The sequence below is a fragment of the Amia ocellicauda genome, chromosome 13, assembly GCF_036373705.1.
Source record: "Amia ocellicauda isolate fAmiCal2 chromosome 13, fAmiCal2.hap1, whole genome shotgun sequence".
Lineage (NCBI taxonomy): Eukaryota > Metazoa > Chordata > Actinopteri > Amiiformes > Amiidae > Amia > Amia ocellicauda.
Genome location: NC_089862.1, coordinates 9573124 through 9593602, shown reverse-complemented (window position 1 = coordinate 9593602; position 20479 = coordinate 9573124). Strand labels below are relative to the sequence as shown.

At 44.1% G+C, this 20479-nt stretch overlaps 1 protein-coding gene across 1 annotated transcript in view; it reads right to left on the bottom strand.

The window, feature by feature from the left end:
* Positions 1-2625: 2625 nt before the first annotated feature.
* The window catches only part of eif2ak3 (eukaryotic translation initiation factor 2-alpha kinase 3), a 41556-nt gene continuing 23702 nt past the window's right edge, over positions 2626-20479 (bottom strand). The window contains exons 3-17 of the mRNA XM_066719857.1: positions 17955-18149; positions 17473-17603; positions 17074-17314; positions 15039-15204; positions 14561-14701; positions 14322-14444; positions 13973-14193; positions 12725-12837; positions 9155-9277; positions 8373-8522; positions 7334-8093; positions 7019-7192; positions 6403-6504; positions 6003-6065; positions 2626-5855 (exon numbers count right to left, since the gene is read on the bottom strand). Of these exons, the coding sequence (XP_066575954.1) occupies positions 5679-5855; positions 6003-6065; positions 6403-6504; positions 7019-7192; positions 7334-8093; positions 8373-8522; positions 9155-9277; positions 12725-12837; positions 13973-14193; positions 14322-14444; positions 14561-14701; positions 15039-15204; positions 17074-17314; positions 17473-17603; positions 17955-18149 (2880 nt within the window). The 3' untranslated portion in view covers positions 2626-5678. The remainder of the gene's footprint in view (positions 5856-6002; positions 6066-6402; positions 6505-7018; positions 7193-7333; positions 8094-8372; positions 8523-9154; positions 9278-12724; positions 12838-13972; positions 14194-14321; positions 14445-14560; positions 14702-15038; positions 15205-17073; positions 17315-17472; positions 17604-17954; positions 18150-20479) is intronic.

The following is a 20479-nucleotide window of genomic DNA, read 5'->3' as shown; positions in this document are numbered from 1 at the left end:
ATTTGTATTGCACAACTGTTACTTTGTGTCCAGCCACAAAATAGATAAAACCATTAGTAATGGGAAATTTAAGATTAAATGTGTTCCTCTTTATTTGGGTGAGGACATGCACAACCTAAATCTGCAAACTAGCCGAGCCCTGAATGGTGTATTTGATCTATTTATTCACCCATTAAAAAACTGCCGACAAAGATTCCTACAAAACACACATTCCTGCAGAATACTGCTTACACTCCAGGCTATTGTAGACACTCACTGTGGACACCAGTCTGTGGAAGCAGAACAGAATCAGTGTAGTGTTTCAGTGAAGGGTCCTCGGTTTCATTTCTGTGGCTGTCAGCAGATAATAGATATGTTTGCTAGTGCTGCCTTAAAGTTTGTGCATCTTCCGTTGAAAACAAAAGTCCAAATGGAAGCAGAAGACTTAAGACTCTGCAGAAGTATCTGAACTTTCTTTAAATGTACCCAACTGTCAATCACCTGCTTACAATGAAGTATTCTCTATTTCAGCAGTAAGTATAATTGGTTCATGTTTCTAGGCTGTTCTGAGAGAAATTACTTCCATGCCTACCAGTTCTACATACCAGCTTGCATGCTATATCCTCTCACCAGAGGGGGCAGCAAAGAGCATTAAACTCACCTACAGATTGTTATAGTCTGGTAATTGGCCAGGCCTCAGAGATATTCTTAATATCATGGTGAATTAAGTTAATTGAGGGCCACCGACTCGAGATCCTGGAACATTGCCCACTATCATTCACTAGCAGATCTCTAAAAGATCCAAGTAACTGCAAGTCCTTTGGGTTGAAGAGAGAAGTCCGATTCTTTTAGAGCTTTTAAAATTATCATTAGATGATCCCTGTACATCTGAGGAAGGAGCTCTCATTAAAAGTCCCCCCCACCCCCATTTCTCCAAGATGGTATTAATAAATGAAGACCCAGCCAGACAAGATCATTGACACCCATAACAGGAGCTGCTACACTACAAACCATTCCCTTCAAAGTCACACTTCAAACACGGGCAACAAATTCAAGGGCGATCTATTAATTATAGTGGAAGGGCACTCCAATGAGTCTGAAGTGAACGGCTCTCTGACCCTCTGCGGTTCTCACTTGGTCTTTGTGATGAGGAGGCGCAAGCAAGTCAATGAAAATGCCAATTAGCTTTTCTTCTGTAGACTTTCAGTATTAAAGTTTCCGTTATGATCATGTCACCTATGACATTAGGAAGACGGGGACAGTGAAAATTACTGCAATTAAGTCGAAGGAGACAATTAAGTACTCTGGACTGCTCGAGAAATCAATACAATTTTTTTGCATTCCTATAATGTAAAAAAAAAAAAAAAAAAAAAAAGGTAAGGGGAATAAAAACAGACTAAAAACAAAGGCACAGGTACCTGCCTCTATAGAACAATGTCAGTTGCATTTTAAAAAGCACAGAACTTTGCAGACAAGCTCCAATGCTTATACATGCACAACAGGATGGCAGGGATATGAAAGTTAAAAATAACTGCTTCTTTTCAGAAATTTGAATGCACACCCAATAAGCTGGGCAGGGACAATTTTGCCTTTGTGTCCCCCGACGTGCCTGGTCTGCTCAGGTTCAATTTATAGGTATTGATTGTGCACATCAATTGTGGCTCTTTAGTCATCCGAAATGGTGAAGAGGCAGGACACCCGGGGAGGAGCTGCAGCTGCCTGACTAAGAGCCCTGTGACGGAGGCCGCCGTTCTTTTACAAAGCACAGCTGGTGCCCTTTCATCTGAGGCAGGCAGTCTACCACAGAACACCTGAGCCTGTGGAACCAGCCAGATTTATGGAGAGACAATGTGATGACGCAAGCGGTAAACGGCAAGCCGAAAAGCATCATGCAGTGTATTTGTGTTGTAGTAAAGCAGAGTATGGATCCAGTAACAAATATGGCAAGTCACCATTAACAATGTAAGGAAAGCGAAATGGTAACTCAGACTGTGGGGAGGTAGATAGTGGAATATCACAGACCTTTTGAAGATTGACTGCTCTTAATGGAGATAAATCTAGGCTCCAGAACACTTAATTACCTCTGCAGATAACGCATAGGGGAGTACTGTAGCATCAAATGAAATACAAGACCAAATGTTACATTGGTACATGGCACCCGTACCTTGTGCATGCTGCAGGAATAAGAAATTAAACTATTAAATTGGTGGTACTAAACTGAACCAACTAAATAAAGGTACTAAGCTACGGTCCTCATATAGACAGTGCGGGGAAGCCATAAAAAGGTTAACATAATACTTTAATATAAAGCTAAATGTGTCCAAAGAATGATTTATTGCACCATTAATTTAGAATATAGGTGTTAAATTGTGGGTAATTATAATTACCCTTCTGCTTCTCTGGAGAGTGTTCAAAGACATGACCGAAACAATTTGTTACAAAGAAACAGCTTGATGACAATCTACCATACATTAGCTCCTATCAACCAAACATGCATGACTAAGTTGATTGATCCCCTATTGTTTGTAACTTTACTTAAGTTGAACAGATGTAAGCAAACAGAACAGTTTTAAAAAGCATTGTGCTTGTTGATAAACACTGGAGTAATACATATCTTAAATAAAATCACTGAAAGAGGCAGAGATATACAAATGTCATAGAATGTTTTATTAAATTTAGACTTGTAAGAAGTCGCGATATTTCAATGCACCTGACAATTATTGCATTAAGTGCATTCTCTCATACCACCAACCCAAAACGGATTGATTTAGCAATAAACATAAATAAAAACAAAAATACATATTTACATTTGCAACAGACAAAAACAGATTGTGCTTACAGAGACAAACTAGTTTACAAGATTGGCAGGTCCACTGCGGCTGTGGTGCGATACCTGACACAACCAGTCTAAAATCCAAGATTGCTACAGTGCCAAGTGCCAGTCATGAACCGAGGAGAATTAACATTTTGAATTAAAATTGGAACAAATGGAAAACAAGAGCTCGATTTTTCTCTTTTTTTGGACTCGTAGTAAAATTCAGATATGCACCTTTTAATTATTCTTCATAAGTGCAAAGTGATTAAAAAAAAAAAAAAAAACTGGAAAATCCTGATCGGTCCCAAAACAAAGCTTCTGGAAAGCCTAGCGATCAAGCATGTATTCAATAACCCCTTCAAATTCACATACTGAATACAGAAACAAATACATAAACTGATCTGGATGTGTGGAACCACCATCTATTCCTGATGGAAGGATGGTGAGTGTTTTGTCCTCAGCATGGGGATTCTAAACACATGGCAGAGGACAGCATTGCCAGGCTAAAGGCTGCTGGCACAGAACTGACAATAGGAATGTAAACCTCCAGCCCTGGGGGGCCACAAGCCACCTGCTGGTTTTCTTTCCACCTGAGCCAATTAGTGGATTAGGTCACTTCATAAGTCATACTTGACTCCCACCGCTCAAGGTTTTGGGAAGTGATCAAGGCCTAGTGCAAATAATTCAAACACAGGCATGAAACTTCTCTGCTGTGAAAACCAATGCAATTTTTTTTTTTTTTTTTTATTTGCGTATGCTGGTCAGTTAACATGGCTCAGGTTGACCAACAGGAGCGACTGTTGCCCCAGGGGGCAACGGTTTACAGCTTCATGGAGGGCGAGGATGTGGGTTACGGCCACATCTGTAGAACCAGGACTGGCCAAGAAGAATACTCACTCTAACATTGAGGGGGTTTAAGGTTAAGAGCCTTACCCCTTCATACATAGAAGTTACCCGTTTAGAGAGGAAACAATCTACAAATTTAGATAAAAAGAGCATAGTGAGAAATTTTCAGTTTTTTGTTTTAGCATAAAAAAAAAAAAAAAAATTTACAGGAAGCACACTTAAAGCTATACACCGGACCTGGTTTCCAGTGTTTTCCAAGACAAATCCATGCAGCTCTATTTAAAAAAGGCATAACCGATTTTCCCCCCCAATTAGTTCTGCTTTTCGTTTACCGTGTACTTTCACAATGGTAGCTTGCATGTTGTGTGCGCAACACACTTTGACCCACTTCTCAACCGTAATACCATGGACAGCTGCTATAAGATACCAAACGTGAAAGCACAGTATGTACAGTATTGGTATAGCTTGCCCTTTGATAAAGATAAAAAAGTAACCAGTCATTATGTACATTGTGAGGAAAATCATAAGAACCAACAACGGAAAATAAAAACCAGAACAAAGCTGTATTCCTCCTGAAAAGTCGCATCAGAAAGACATGGAACAGCAGCGCCCTCTCCTGGCTTTAACGTGCAAACCAATTTATTATTTTAAGCCATTTAATTCTCAAGTAGAAAAGTGTTCAAAAATTCAAATGCAGTTCACAGATTTCTTCTTTTCTTTTCGTCTCATTCCACAAATAAATGATCACCTCAATTATTCAAGAACTGACGCTGCCCCCATGACCCCAGGGCGTCGGGACCACGCCAGTCCAAACCTGCAGGTGACCATTCTCAAGACTTTTCTTTAAAGGCAAGGTTTATCACTTTTGACAGTATTTTCAGATTTAAAAAAAAAAAAAAAAAAAAAAGTCTTTGATTGTTTATACCCACCTAGAATCCTCATTCTAATTTAGAAAACCCCCTATGGCTTTTAGGAGCAGCCAGCTTTAAGCAGTTCATGTGAAGGTAGGTTTGTGTTTGGGAAGCTGGCCCAGGAAGCCAGTACGTAAATTAAAGGTCTCCGCGGAGGAGGTGGGGAGGGATCGAGACTTTCCTCAGGCATAATCCTGGGGAGGGGAAGGAGGAGCGCATGGAGAGTGCAGGTCTGGGAAAACTGAAAATGCTAAAGAGATGCAACTTAGTCCTCTGGATCTTGAGCAGTTTACATTTTCAACAGCTTAAAAAAAAAAAAAAAACTGACAAGGGATTATCAGAAATGTAATTCTGTTCTGATAACATACATTTGAAATGTATGCAAGTGTTGGTTTTAGCATATAAAAGTTTCCCATTATTGGATCCAGTTGCTCAGCGGTTGAACCCCACCTTCTCCCTTCACACACACAATTTTAAGGGTCGGGCCACTGACCCTACAGCTTACCACATGCTCCAGATCAATGCGGGGCTCTGCTGAACAGACTGCGGTTTTATACGCTGGCTCTCTCCTGCAGTAAAGGTGTATTGACATCTACAATCGTAGAGACAAAAGAGAAAATTCCTCCCATTCATTCTGGATTCTAAGAAGTCCTGTTTTCACGAGTCTCGTGATTTTGTTGAAGTGGATCGCTCATGGAAACCTGGCTAGAATAGAGCTCTCAATCATGACACAAGCAGGTGATGAACTATCGGGCCAGTGCTGCCTTCTGGGAGGTGTTCCCGTCAGAAACCATGTACGTATGGGCTGATGGCCAGGCAGGGTGTGGGGCTGAGGGAGCGGCAGGGTATAGGCCAGGTCTGTGGGACAATTGCGGTCTATGTGGGAAGGGCCTTGCTTGCTCAGCACAAAGTTTTCAGGCTGCCTAAGGATGAAGAGGTTTGTCTTGATCTGCCAGAATCAGAAGAATGATTAGGTTTGTTTGCTCGAAGCAGCTTATGGACCAGTCGCTGGCAGTGAGCAGGGATGAACACCCTGACAGTTGGGGGTAGATGGGGGAGAGACGAGCCGGCTCAAGACAGTGTTATGTAGACAGACGGCCAGTGTGTGGGGGTCCAGCCCCGAGGTCTCAGCTGCTAGGCTGGCGTGCGTGGCGTCCCCCGGAGGAACTGTACGTGCGGGAGCGCTGCCTCAGGACCAGCCTGCTGGGCACCTCCAGCTCCTGGAACAGGGGTGTCTCGGTGATCTCGATCGCCTCCGGCCGCTCGCCCGGGCTCAGTGACAGCATTTGTCGCACCATCCCGAGCTGCAACAACAACCAGGCAAACCGTGAGCCGCACAGAAGAGAGCAGACTAACAGCATACGAACACAAGAACAGCATGAAGCACCAAGGCTTGCACTATGTCCACCATGCACAGCATAGCAGAAGACAAGGGCCATAGTGTCGCTCACCTCCTGCACGTTCTTCTGGGAAAACACCTTGGGGAACTTCAGGTTCCTCACTTCTGTTAATGTCTGTAGGAACATACACAACTTACATTAGTCAACCAACATTGACTACAAAACAATGAGTAATGAGGATATAATCAGATTCATACTGACTTCAAAATCGATTTGGAATTAGGTGTGAATTTTGAAAACTAAGATTTACTTATTTAAAAAAAAAAAAAAAAAAAAAAAAAAATTCAACTTGTATACTTGCGCCAAAGACTAGCAACTAAAGCAGGATATACTGCTTAAGGCTTGGAGCTTTCTAAGTGTCCCATATAAACATGTAACCCACAGAAAATCAACGGAGCGGCAGTCCGAGTCCATACTGTAAAATAAGCAGTCTCTCTCAGACAACTCTTACCTGCACTCTCTCCATCTGTGTGCTGAAGGGACAGAGCAGCTCAAACAGGATTAGCCCAAGGGAGTAGATATCCACCTTGTGCGAGTACGAGTTCCCCGACAGCTGCAGAATACAAAATCAACAGCACTTAGGTCGAGAGAAAAGAAACCACTGCACAAGAACTGTAACAGACACCAACATCTAGCAGCGTATTTAACACTTCGTTCCAGACTGGGGTCAAGAATTGCCAATGTAGCACAGGATATGCAACCTAATAATTAAAACGCACAAAAGTAAATTACCATGTATTTATTTGAATTGGGCACCAGACTGTTGAACTCTTCAACCTGAACACACGAGACCAAGAATCAGGGGAGCCCAACACTAGCACTCAAAGATGCCGTGTCTTTTTGTTTGGATTCAGCTGATCTCTTCATGACATTGGCTTCTTTGAACCAGCAGGAACCCTTATCACAGGTCTGAAACAGTCAGGCTGGCTGTCTTTAAAAATAGCCATAGGGAGTAATGTGTACGCTGATTAATTCTGTTGGCCAACAATTCCAGGCTTTGTCAGGATTAGTACACAGCGCTGTGTTGTCATGTCTATGAACACCGCAGAAAGAGAACACGGGCCTACCTGCTCTGGGCTCATGTACAGCTTGGTGCCCACTTGGCCGGTGTGCCTGGCATAGACTGGCATGGGTGTCAGCACTGGCCCCTCGTCCTCATCCTCCTCTTGGTCCATGGCAGTCACCAGACCGAAGTCACCCACCTTCACCACGTCGTCTACTGTGAAGAAGATATTGGAGGGCTGCGGAGAGAACAGAAGTTCAGAAATCAGTACAGAGGCTGCAATAAATATGGTACAAATGGGCAGCACAGTGTCTATTGCATTTGACTGCAGTGCAGCCTAGTCTAATCTACTCCAGGACAGTACCGAGTTGTAACTGACCTTCAGGTCTCTGTGCATGAGGCCTTTGCTGTGCAGGAACTCGACCGCCTCTGCGATCTGCAGGAAGATGCCAAGGCACTCAGCCCGGTCCCGCTGCTCTGGCCGGCAGCGCTGAGCCATCCAGTCCTTCAGGTTCTCCTTGCGGCACAGCTGCATCTGGATGTACAGGAACACCTTGGGGGAGGTCAGGGGCCGGGGGCGCTGGGAGGGCAGCACGGGTGTGAGGCGGGGAGCAGGGCCAAGGCTCAGGCTGGTCGGCCGCGGAGGGGAGCTGGAGAGGGTGACGGCGCTTGGCTCGCGGGTCTGGGTCCGGGACTCCGAGCTGTGCCTCTCCGTCACCGTGCCGTGGCTGCCCGGCTCTGCACGCTCTGAGGTGTCATCGCAGCCCGAGTCCTCGAAAACGATGTCAAAGGAGGAGGAGGTACAGTCCTCGGGGCCGTGCGGCGGGCACAGCTCATAGGAGTGTGGCGAGTCTGAGCCCTCTGCCTCGACCTGGCTGTCCCCCTCCGACAGGAAGCTGTCATGCCCATGAAGCAGGCTGACATCGCAAGGATCTCCACAGCCCTTGTGGTCCATGGTGGATGTGGAGGAAGAGGAGAGCAGGAGGGAGAAGGAGGGCTGCTGTGCAGTACGGACACCCAAACAGTTCCCTGTTGCTCCCTCAAGTGAAGAAATGTCCAGAGGCAGGGGCTTGGGCACCGGTACCTTCACTGATAGTGCCTCCATCTGCTCTGGGGAGCTGAGTGGCCAGTCTGTGGCACTGTTAAGGATAGCAAGAGACTCCACATGTATTGATATGCTACAAAATAATGTAGAATACCACAGTTTCTACCAATTATATTATACATTTTTATCAATTATAACAGTTATTAAACAGGATTCTGATCAAATATGACATTACAGGATGTATCAAACCAAACACGTGATCAGTCAGGAAACTTGGAACATACTTTATTTGTCAACAGATGTCTATTCATGATCACCTAGTCTGCGATTTGCACTCGCTATAAAATAGGCTGTTTCTGCACAGGTGTGTTACCTGGCATCCTTGAGCCAGCGCTGATCCATCTTCTCCTGCCAGCCCTCAGGTGGGGTCTCCTGCCAAGCGTTGAAGTAGCGGATGATGCCAGGGTGCTCCAGCTTGGCTAGGGCCTTAACCTCCCTCATCACCTTCTCCCGAGCCAGTTCCCTGAGACAAGCACACAACACTGTGGATCACACCACACACCTGCACAACCGAGCAACGCACAGCACTATTGGACAGCACTGAGACAGAGCAACACAAGACAGCTGAACATCATATGATGCACAAAACTACCTGCAGCCTACATTGCTCAAGCAATGGGGCTGTACCCGAGTTTCAGTAAATTGTAAATGTCCAGATGGGTCAGCATTCTACTCACAAGGCTATACATTATTATTGAGCTAAGACTACACATCCAGAATAAACCAGGTCGCAGTTATTACAGTGAATCGGTCGCAATAACTTCTATTCATGTGGTTAAAATGGTACAATTTACATTGTCAACACTAGGTGGCAGAAAAGACAAGGAATTAAACTGATTTCCTGGGTCGAGAAGATTATTCTGATGGATGAATTTTACAGTTTTTACATGACATAATATAGTCAAGACTGTCCACATAGAACATGTCTGAAAAACTGTTAGAGACCTATTTCCAGAGGACCAATGCAGGGAATACCATTTGAAGGAGGCGGCTGGCTGAGGCCTTGACAAGGCACTTTATTGTGTGCAAAGTGTGAAAAACATTGCTGCTCGTACCAGTCTTATGTTCCTTAGGTGCTGGTATAAGGGGCTTTACCTGTTGGGGAGGCGAATCCTCTTGATGGCATAGTTGCAGTCGTCCACTTTGTTCCGTGCCTCGAACACCACGCCAAACCCCCCGCGGCCCAGACACTGCACCGGCTCAAAGTCCGTCAGATACCTGAGGAACAGGACGGAGGTTAGAGAGCACGCCACAGCACCAGGAAAAGGTTTTGGAAAGGGTTTAAATTGAGGATCAGTGTGTGCTGGGTGCAGCATGGCTCTGCTCTTGGCATTGGCACTAAAGGAGAGGCAGGGTACTGGAATGCACAGATCTGCAGCACAGATGTAAAAAGCAGATCACAACAGAAACTGAAAACCCAGCCCCAATACACACTTGCCATTGGTAAGACAAAGGTATAAATAGTATAGAATTCTAACATCTCTGGTGGGTCATCATTCTGACTGTACCCATCCGAGTGGCATTCCTTCCCCACTCAGGGACCTGATGAAGCTAGGAGGAATATTGCTCTGCTCTGTGCATTATTTGCCTGTACTTAGTCACATATATATACAGTGAGGGAAAAAAGTATTTGATCCCCTGCTGATTTTGTACGTTTGCACACTGACAAAGAAATGATCAGTCTATAATTTTAATGGTAGGTGTATTTTAACAGTGAGAGACAGAATAACAACAAAAAAATCCAGAAAAACACATTTCAAAAAAGTTATAAATTGATTTGCATGTTAATGAGGGAAATAAGTATTTGACCCCTTCGACTTAGTACTTGGTGGCAAAACCCTTGTTGGCAATCACAGAGGTCAGACGTTTCTTGTAGTTGGCGTGGAGGTTTGCACACATCTCAGGAGGGATTCTGTCCCACTCCTCTTTGCAGATCCTCTCCAAGTCATTTAGGTTTCGAGGCTGACGTTTGGCTACTCGAACCTTCAGCTCCCTCCACAGATTTTCTATGGGATTAAGGTCTGGAGACTGGCTAGGCCACTACAGGACCTTAAAATGTGCTTCTTGAGCCACTCCTTTGTTGCCTTGGCTGTGTGTTTTGGGTCATTGTCATGCTGGAATACCCATCCACAACCCATTTTCAATGCCCTGGCTGAGGGAAGGTTCTCACCCAAGATTTGACGGTACATGGCCTCGTCCATCGTCACTTTCATGCGGTGCAGTTGTCCTGTCCCCTTAGCAGAAAAACACCCCCAAAGCATAATGTTTCCACCTCCATGTTTGACGGTGGGGATGGTTTTCTTGGGGTCATTCCTCCTCCTCCAAACAGTTGATGCCAAAGAGCTCGATTTTGGTCTCATCTGACCACAACACTTTCACCCAGTTCTCCTCTGAATCATTCAGATGTACAGGTCTGTCTGAAGTTTGCCAATGAACATGTGCTTTCTTGAGCAGGGGGGCCTTGTGGGCGCTGCAGGATTTCAGTCCTTCACGGCGTAGTGTGTTACCAATTGTTTTCTTGGTGACTATGGTCCCAGCTGCCTTGAGATCATTAACAAGATCCTCCCGTGTAGTTCTGGGCTGATTCCTCACTGTTCTCATGATCATTGAAACTCCACGAGGCGAGATCTTGCATGGAGCCCCAGACTGAGGGAGACTGACAGTTATTTTGTGTTTCTTCCATTTGCGAATAATCGCAACAACTGTGGTCACCTTCTCACCAAGCTGCTTGGCGATGGTCTTGTAGCCCATTCCAGCCTTGTGTAGGTCTACAATCTTGTCCCTGACATCCTTGGACAGCTCTTTGGTCTTGGCCATGGTGGAGTGTTTGGAATCGGATTGATTGATTGCTTCTGTGGACAGGTGTCTTATATACAGGTAACGAGCTGAGATTAGGAGAGTTCCCTGTATAAAAGACACCTGGGAGCCAGAAATCTTGCTGATTGATAGGGGATCAAATACTTATTTCCCTCATTAACATGCAAAATCAAATTTATAACTTTTTTGAAATGTGTTTTTCTGGATTTTTTTTGTTATTCGGTCTCTCACTGTTAAAATACACCTTCCTTAACTCTACTACAATATAAGGTTGGAAAAAAGGTGCTCTTCCTAACACGATTTGATGTTGATATCGGACACAGTTTCAGCAGTTTCAGAAAACCAAATCTTTGACACTTGACCAACAGTGTTAGTCAGTGTCTGATTGTAGTTTATGAATCTGGGGTCCCATTAGCAGGATCCCTCTTGATCTAAAGAAATGCAGATAATGAAAGAGGCAAAGTTGCACATTCAGGGAGGTGTGGCGAGTGGATTATTGTGGGCACAGATGGAAGTCATCAAATTTCATTTCAGGCAGCCGCGCTTGCGGTCATTACACAGGAACCACAGGTTTCCAACAGCTAAAGCGTTCCCGAGTAGAGCTATCCATTACTGCAGCTGACACCAAGGGCTGGGCCTGAAATTCTGATCATGCCTGGCAGGACTACAAACAATTCTGAGAGTTTTAGAATACGATTTCCACAATACAGAGCACTAGACAGCTATCAAGAACATCACTGCCATTTCTTTTGCTCTTCCATCCACAGCAGGCTATATAATTATCCTCCAAAGCCCAAGGTGAAGAGCACAACATTCACATCGAAGTCTTCACAACACTATTTTAACCAAGTCTGGTATATCCAGTTGTTATTAATATACACACCAATTCTGTAAATTATTCAGAAAGAGAAAAACACAGCAAACTGGAAACAAAAATATCTACACCTTTCATATTTGATGTGTAATGCTTAATTCATCCTGTCCTTTGCAGACTGCACTTCACCAGATTGTTCCTGCACTGCAACTACAGGCTGTTTTCATACATCAGCAATGTTCAAAAAGATGTGTGGTGCTGTAAACAAAGTGGGTACAAAGTAGCCTCTCTCTCTCTGGATCAGTCCTGTTAACTATGTAATGACCAAAATGAAAAGCAACTTCCATGATCCAAGGAGGACTGGTATCGTGTTAACATAGCAAAAACATTAAAGCTTAATTAAAATATATACAAAAAAAATTCTAATGCTACTACTAACAATTATAATAATTTACATATTCAGTATTATGCTGGCATGATACAGTGAGTTCAGTCCTTCCGAGATGCCTGGTGTCCCCATCCTCTCTAAGCCCAGTTTTTGAAGACGAGTTTGCTTAGACAGCGTCACTGTTTGCGGAGGCCTGGGGTACTGTTTGTACACAGGCCGCCTGGGATCCCCCCCGTGCGGAGCGAGGTGCCCAGCCTCGTCACCGCTGAGCTGTGCTGAAACACCGCCAAGCGCCGTCTGAGCGGCGCACACACTGACTGCCACTGAGCTCAGGGCAGCTCGGGCTGGGGATGACCTCATTCTTCACAGCAGATGCAGAGAGAGGGGAGGGGGTGAGAGTACACGAGTGGTTTACAGCAAGCAGATCTTTGGAATGCCGTCCACTGGTTAGGCTACTGGTTTGACCTGGTTTCTTAGTATTAAAATAATGCTTTTTAATACATTTTCAAAACCCACAAACAGGATTAGCACTGTACTAGCCAAGCACAAATACACCTAACAGAGCGATATACACCACACACTCCCCTATTTATTTATTTTTGAGAGCAACAGACCGTTAAATTAACAAAGCATAGACTCGAAATACCTCGACACGTATTCACTGCTCCGGCTCTCACTGACAACCACCTCCTTAGGGTCCTCCATCTGCTCCTCGAATTTGCTGTCGGTCTGGCACTGTGTCTCAGACTCCTTCCTTTGCTGTTAGGAAAACAAAAATAAATAAATCATTACCTGCCTTCTGAAAAATACTTTTAAGCAAGCAGTGGACCTGGAAGATGAGGTCTTGATCAAGGTGTGCGAGTCTGGCTCCAGTTCTTCACACATTTTACTGCTCAGTGAGTTCTGGGAAAGGATCTGGACTGAGCTGTCAAAAGCATAGTGGTATAGTACTCAAGTTGGGTGACTGCTCATAACATACATAAGCCAAATGCAGGCGAGGTATCTTTGAAAAGAAACATTAACAGCAAAATTGTGTCTAAGTGTCCATATACATTATGCTAATTTGTCCTATAAATGTCAGATGGCAGTAACACTATGTGGCCTTGTAATTGCATACAGTGGATTGCATAAGTATTCACCCCCCAAGGACTTTTTCCACATTTAGTTATCTTACAATCTGGAATGAAAATGCATTTAATTAGGATTCTCTTTGATTAACACCACATACACAACACCTTCAACTGTCTTTGCGGTGTGTTTAGGATCATTGAAAGACCAGTCCAAGGTCACTACAGACTGAAGCAGGTTTTCCAGTAGGATTTCCCTATACATTTTGCCCTCAGGCCCGACTTTCTCTGACTTTTGAAAGCTCCTTGGTCTTTATGGTGTGGTTATTTGGATATGCTCTCTGATGTACTCTGGGACCTTCCAGAAACAGGTGTATTAAATCTGAGAACATGTGACACTATAATTGAACACAGGTGGATTATTAAACTAATTATGTGACTTCTGGAGGCAACTGACTGCACCAAAGTGTGTCATAGCAAAGGGGGTGAATACATATGCAATGCAATCACGGCCAAGTTTATTATTTGCAGTTCATTTTAACAGTTCAATAGATTTTTCTTCCAACTTTGACATTATGTAATACTTTGTGTAGATCAGTGACAGAAAATTCCAATTAAATCCATTTCCAGATTGTAAAAATACAAAATGTCCAACAGTCTTTGGGGTGAGACCCACTGGGGGTGAGACCCACTGGGGGTGAGACCCCTTTGGATAAGTAGCTTTTAAGAGCAGCACTTGGGAGTCAAGTTAAAAACGGTTTTAGTAATGCCTGGTGAGTAAAGCCCAAGAACAAAACATGCCAGACAGACAGGAAGCGAGCTCTTACCCGGACTTGGGACGTGGGCGGGTGGAAGAACTTGCGGACAATGTAGGTGGTGGCAGCGATGCAGAACACGATGGTGCCCAGGATCTCCTTCCACCAGGGCAGCAGCAGCACGGGGTCCTTCCTACGGAGCTCCCCCCGGGACGCATCCCCCGACAGCAAGCTCACCGCCGCCTCCCGCCTCCCTCTGTAACGCTTACTGTACGGGAAGTAGTACCCATTGTCTGCACAAACAGAAGAGAGGGACTCAAATTGGACACTGCAATACAGATGCTTTCTACAGAGCAGGCTCATCAGAATCGACGGGCTCGACACAGACATCTAATGCAGGTTGCGGTGGGATTGTACATACCATAGGGGTACTGCAGGACAGACAGGGCTCCATTGCTGTACTCCTCGTGGGAGAACTTATCATTGTTCAGACATTTGTCAAACTCCTCAGATCCCACCAGCACTGGAGTACGCGACGGGGAATCTGCACAGTAAGAAGGAGCAAACAAGTTTTGAATCCAGTTAGTTAGTTCCACATTGTTTTGCTTTGTATATTAATTGAAATAACCAGCTGAAATGATGTAAATATGCCAGACTCACGGATCAGTGGCTTCCACTTGACGGTGGGCAGAGAGATGATGCCATTCTCGGAGCTCCTGCTGTCCAGGGCTTTGGACTTGGTGGGGAATTTCTCCGAGATACGGACAGAGGACTGGAGATACAGCTGCCCTCGGAACATCCCTACAAAAGGAGGATGGCAGAGTGACCGCCTGCTCTCCGATACAGCACAGGACACAGGAATGAACTCCCAACGGCACACAGGATGGACAGATGGTTTCCAAGGACATAAGCACAATAAAATAAGTGGGAAACCACTTAGAAACCTACTGACTAGTGTCAATAATGCTTTGCTTTTTCTATAAAGTCTGACCTTTCCCCCCCAAAGTAAAAAAATATATATATTTTATATAGTATAGTTTAGATGTACATTAGATGTAGATCTGTAAAAAAGGTGATTTAAAAAGTAAACAAACTTGGAACAGAAGTCAGTAATTGCAAAAACAAAGCAGGCATTTACCCAGGTAGATGCTGGACTCTGTGGCACCACGAGCCGCCTCCACAATCTCTTCCTCTTCCTCCAGCACAGAGTCAGTGCGCGAGGTGTAGCTGGTGTCGTCAAAAAGGCTGATGGGGATCACCTTGCCTCCGCGTACCAGCCAGGCAGAGGCAATAGGAGTGCAGAACTGAAAACAAAGCACATGCTAATAAGGGCCTTGAACAGACAGCCAAGTGATAGAGACATAGATTTCAGGACTGCGAAAAGACCAAGGGCCTCATGTATCAACGCTGCATACGCCATCTTTCACACTCACAGTAGGATGTACTAACAGTGAAATGCAAACATTACACTATGAACTGTTGTACAAGTCTATCGCACCACCACCTGTGAGAAGCATTGCTATTAATTTGCAATTTATAAACTAATTAAAATACTATTGTCACACAAGCCTTATGGGAATATTCCATCAATTATGCAATTAAGTAAGAACATATAAAAGCATGTGCAGATTGATACAACCCTTAGTCTATGGCAATGGCAGCGTTGGCCTTATTAGAGGACTTTGCCAATCGCAGAATCCAAGGAGAACAAGTTTTTAAGGACCACAATGGTTTTCTGGCCCACGATGCTGACTGGTTTATCAGCCGTTTCAGATTTCCAAGGGCTATCCTCTTGGAGCTCTGTGCTGAGTTGGGTCCGAGACCGCGAGGAGCTACGCAGTACCCGTTCCCCTACAGGTGCTGACAACACTTGGTTTCCTGGCAACTGGTTCTTTCCAAAGGGAACTGGCAGACCGCTCAGGAATAAGCAAGTTGTCTTTGAGCCGTGCAATGCCAGCTGTATGGGACGGGATCATCTGCATGTCTACCAGTTATATAAGGTTCCCATACGATGCAGTTGACCAGCCAAACAAAGCGCAATTTGCAGCGACAGTCTTTTTTACTAATGTAATCGGAGCGATCGACTGCACACACATTGCTATAAAGGCGCCATCTGAAGAAGAATTTGCATATGTGAATCGGAAACATTTCCATTCAATAAATGTGCAGATAATGTGATGCACAAATGCGCCTAACAAATATTGTGGTAAGGTGGCCTGGGTAAACCCATGATTCACATCCTTACAAACAGCATGGTTGGGATGACGCTCCAAGCTGGCAGGGTGCGCAATGGGTGGCTTCTTGGTGAGTGATGCATTTAAAGTTATGGTTCTATTTAATATTATTTTCATTATTGTTTTTGCCATTTAATTATTCAACTGCCCATCAGGAGATCATGGTTATCCACTAGGTGGCTGTTAACCCCCCTCACCAACCCACAAACTGACCAAGAGTACAGCTACAATGATGCCCATTCTCGCACTCTGTCAGTTGTAGAGCGGGCGATTGGGCAGCTGAAATGTCGGTGGCGCTGCCTTGACAGGACCGGGGGGATGGTGTTATACCGCCCTGACAAGGTGTGCCGCATCGTGCTGGCCTGTGGTGTGCTGCACAATGTCGTGCACAGGCACGGCATACCACTTGGTGAGGTGGCGGCACCGCCGGATGATCCCAACCCAGGACCAATGTATGTGCAGCCCAACCAACAAGCCATTCAGGCCCGTCAACATGTGATTGTGACAATATAAATGGTAATCAGAGACAAAGTTCATTTTTTGACCAATTGTACCACTGCCTGTTCGGCCCACACTTTGTCGGTGCGGTCCGCTTAACTTCCACCTTTATATCACACCATTTCTTTTTAAGGTCATTTACAGTGAGATTTTCAGATCCCACCGCATTGACGGCGTCAGCCAAACTCTCCCACTAATTTTTTTTCCTTTCGTTATTAATTCCAGAGGACAAAGTTCCAAATAAAATTCTCGTTTCTACCTCTGATAATAGCACCTGTGAAAAACATGGATAGAAACACTTCCAACTAAAAAAAAAAAAAATAGTTAAGAGAAAGAATATTGCAATACATTTCCTGTTTCTTGCTCCTATTCTCCCTTGTGTAGTACTTACAGTACTCATTGAGTGGATAATGCTCAGCACAGTTCTGAGATGATTCTCACCTGATGCTCCCACACCAACTGGCCTCCTGGCTTGTTACTGAAGGCCATAACCTTCCAGTCAGGCACCGACACCTTGATGATGAGGTCCCTGGTCTCGGCCTTCGGCTCATCATCATCCCGGATCACCCGCTGTCCCTCCCGCCGAGTCCCCCCTCCTGGCGACTCCCCTTCCAGGAAGTTCACCCCGGACTGCACCTCTGGCACGAACTTCAGCTCAAAGTGGCCCACACTGAAGTTCCACCTGCACAGGAAAAACACACAGCCTTAGCCCAGGGCTCCAAGACATCCTACATTAGAACTCAATAGGTCTACAGCATGGCTTCCAAGTCAACTCTCAGGCCCAGACTGCTTTAAAGAGAGGCACACTGTCACCCTGCCTCTTGGCCCGTCAGGACTCACTTCTCATTGCCGCTGCGGGGCCCGACAGCACGCACCGTCTTCTGTGTTCTCTGCAGCAGCAGCACGTCCTCTGGCTCTGGCTCCTCCTCCTCCCAGCGGCTGCAACCCACCGCTGAGCAGATATACCTCAGCTACGGAGAGAGAACAGCACATTACAGTGGGGTCTAAGCCTCTCCCTTCACATTACCTGAGCCACTTTGAAGGAGCGGTTCAGGGATGGGGATGAGGATTGCAGAATTTAAAAACTGGGCCTCCACACCAGTTTTCCCTAACTTACTTTCACCCCAGCCCACTACTAAACAGATATTTGACCACTATAGAGAGGCAGTTTCTAGGAAAGGTATAACTAAGTATGCTCTCCCAGTTCTCTACAGTATTCTTTATGATCAACAGCTTTCCACTGCTGGACAGCAACAAACAAAACAAACCTACACTAAAGTACGAAGCAGAAGCAGCTTCCGAAGAAAGGAGGTGGTGTGTACCTTCCCGCTATAGGCTCCCAGCCCGTATGTGGTGAGAGACTTCCCCCCGACGAGCACAGTGTCCTCCCTGAGACGGTAAGAGGACTCCAGCAGTGACTCCACTGTGAAGGGCACGGACTCCATGCTCTCCCGATCACGGTCCCACTGGAACAGCGCCCCCTCCAGGGAAGGAATGATCATCTTGTTCCCAAAAACCTAGTGGGATGATACAAGGGAAGCTTTTTTTTTTTTTTTTTTTTTTTTTTTTTTTTTTTATACACAGACAGTAAAGATGTTCTCAATACAGAGAAGACCTCATGCTTGGAACAGTTTGCAAAAATATACTTGTGCCAAGTCATTGCAAGTGATTATCCAAAGAAAGAAGAGGAGGTTTGTAACTTAAGTTTGAAGTGCTCAGTGTTGTGAATATGTCCTTGTTTTACAGTTTAGACTATTTTCCAATCAATCACATATTTTCAGAGTTTATTGAACCTACTAAAAAAGTTTTCAAATGAGGAGTGTGAATACTTATCTACTGCTGTACAGTTTGGTACTTTTATGCTTTAAGGTTTATTTTACTTCATTTTGCCTGGTTTTGAATTAACCTACTGGCTAAATTGAAAGTTTCAAACTAAAAAGATATATATGCACAAATTTACTTCCTAGACAATCAGTGTTAAGTTTTGCACAGCATCTACACAGACCAATAAGGATGTGAAGTTGAGCTTTAATGATGGATTATAATACCAGGGTAGTACTGCATAGTTCTCTGCTATACTGGAGCAGCCCAAATGCTCTCCCTGATGCTGTACTGTTTGACAGATGCACAGTCCACCGTATAGAATATTTCTAGTCATCACAGGATTTGCTAAAACCTTAATTAGTTTAATATCCCCACTGAGATTAGTGAACTAAGCCAATAATTTATTATTATGCTAAGACTCTGGCACTTACATTACATGCCTGACTGGCATTCAACTAAGTTGGCCCACTTGCTCTAGTAAATGCTTAAAGAAACACTCCTTTGGGGTAAGATGTTAATAGTGTTTATTTTAGTTTTTTGGGGTTTTGGGGTGATGCCTTCATTTAAACAGTGAATCCTGAACGTTGGTGTGGTTTGACACAGGAAAGAATACCCTAAATGTCTATCACTGCACTAACAGGTCTAACCAATCAGATGTATGACCAATACAGCTTACAGAAGAAGCCAAGATACTTCTGTGTATTGTTCAAGTATCATTTCAATTGTTTACAGGAAAACAGGAAGCTCCAGAATGGCTTAAGTAAAAGCCTCAAATGGAGGGAAGCTTGAAGCCACACAGGGCTGGTTTGAATTTGTCATAGATCATTGTGACCAGGATGCCACATAGGGCACAATACAATTAGCTGAATGGCACAGAGATCTTGGGTGGGCTTGAGATGTACGAATGAATGTTAAAGTTTGCTATTGGTCTCAACCACAGTTATTTTGAGATTATAAATGTGCATATAAGATAAATTAAGCTCTTCATGTTAAGCTCATAATCAAGGTGGTCTCAGTTTGTGCTTTTCACTTTCATACATTCAAGTTTCATACTCTGCTTTTATCAGTTTTTTTTTTTTTTTTTTTTTTTATCCCCCTGAGAATTTCAAAAGCCTTGAACAGCAGCGCTAAACTTGTGATTTAAAAAGTCCTGAATAGGGGCTGATGTCATCTGCTCACACAAGGACAGGATGACTACAGAGAGGTGTTGACCACATTGGGCACAGATTGAATGTTAAGAGGTTTTTCAAAAGACTTTAAATACCAAGCCAATGAGTCATTGTGCTTATTTTAACCCCAAGAAAATCTTCAGTAAGGGCTTAACCTGCTGCCTCAATGTTTTTCATTGAGATCTACAGACCACAAACAAGCTTCGGAGAATGCATGAGATTAATGAATAAGTGTCTTAACCTACATCACCAATTACCCAATTTGACGGACAGCCCTTCATGCTTAGCAGTGAAGTCAGTGCTTTTAAGCAAATGTTCCTAGAAGTATTTCATTCATAAAAAAAAAAAAAAAAAGACTGCATTGCAATTTATAATGTGCCTTGAGGGATTTTGTGATTTAAATCAAACCAGTGAGCTGAATGATTTTTATCTTGTTAAAACTTTTACAGTATATGGTATTTTAAGAACCTTTATTGCCAACATCGAGCCTATTAAAGTCTTTGGATGTTGCATAAGACTAAGGTGTAATATGCCAGCTTTTTGTCTATACATACTTCACATATGAAGAAAATGTAAAAGGGGAGTCATGGGTATGGGATGTTAAAGTGTAATTGAGTCCAGAAAAGCCCACAGATTGTTTAGTGTCGTTAGTGAAGTCCTTCTAGTCTAGGACTGCACAGAAATTGCAGTTTTCCATCTGAAGACCTATTGTTCAGTGAGCCTAGAACAATCTCAAAGGTTAAACAAAATTATCTTCTTGACAGTTAAGAGAACTGAAGGTTACAGATACAAATGGAGAGGATTGTTCCATTGTATACTGGGTCCTCAAAACCACAGAAACTTGAATTCACAGA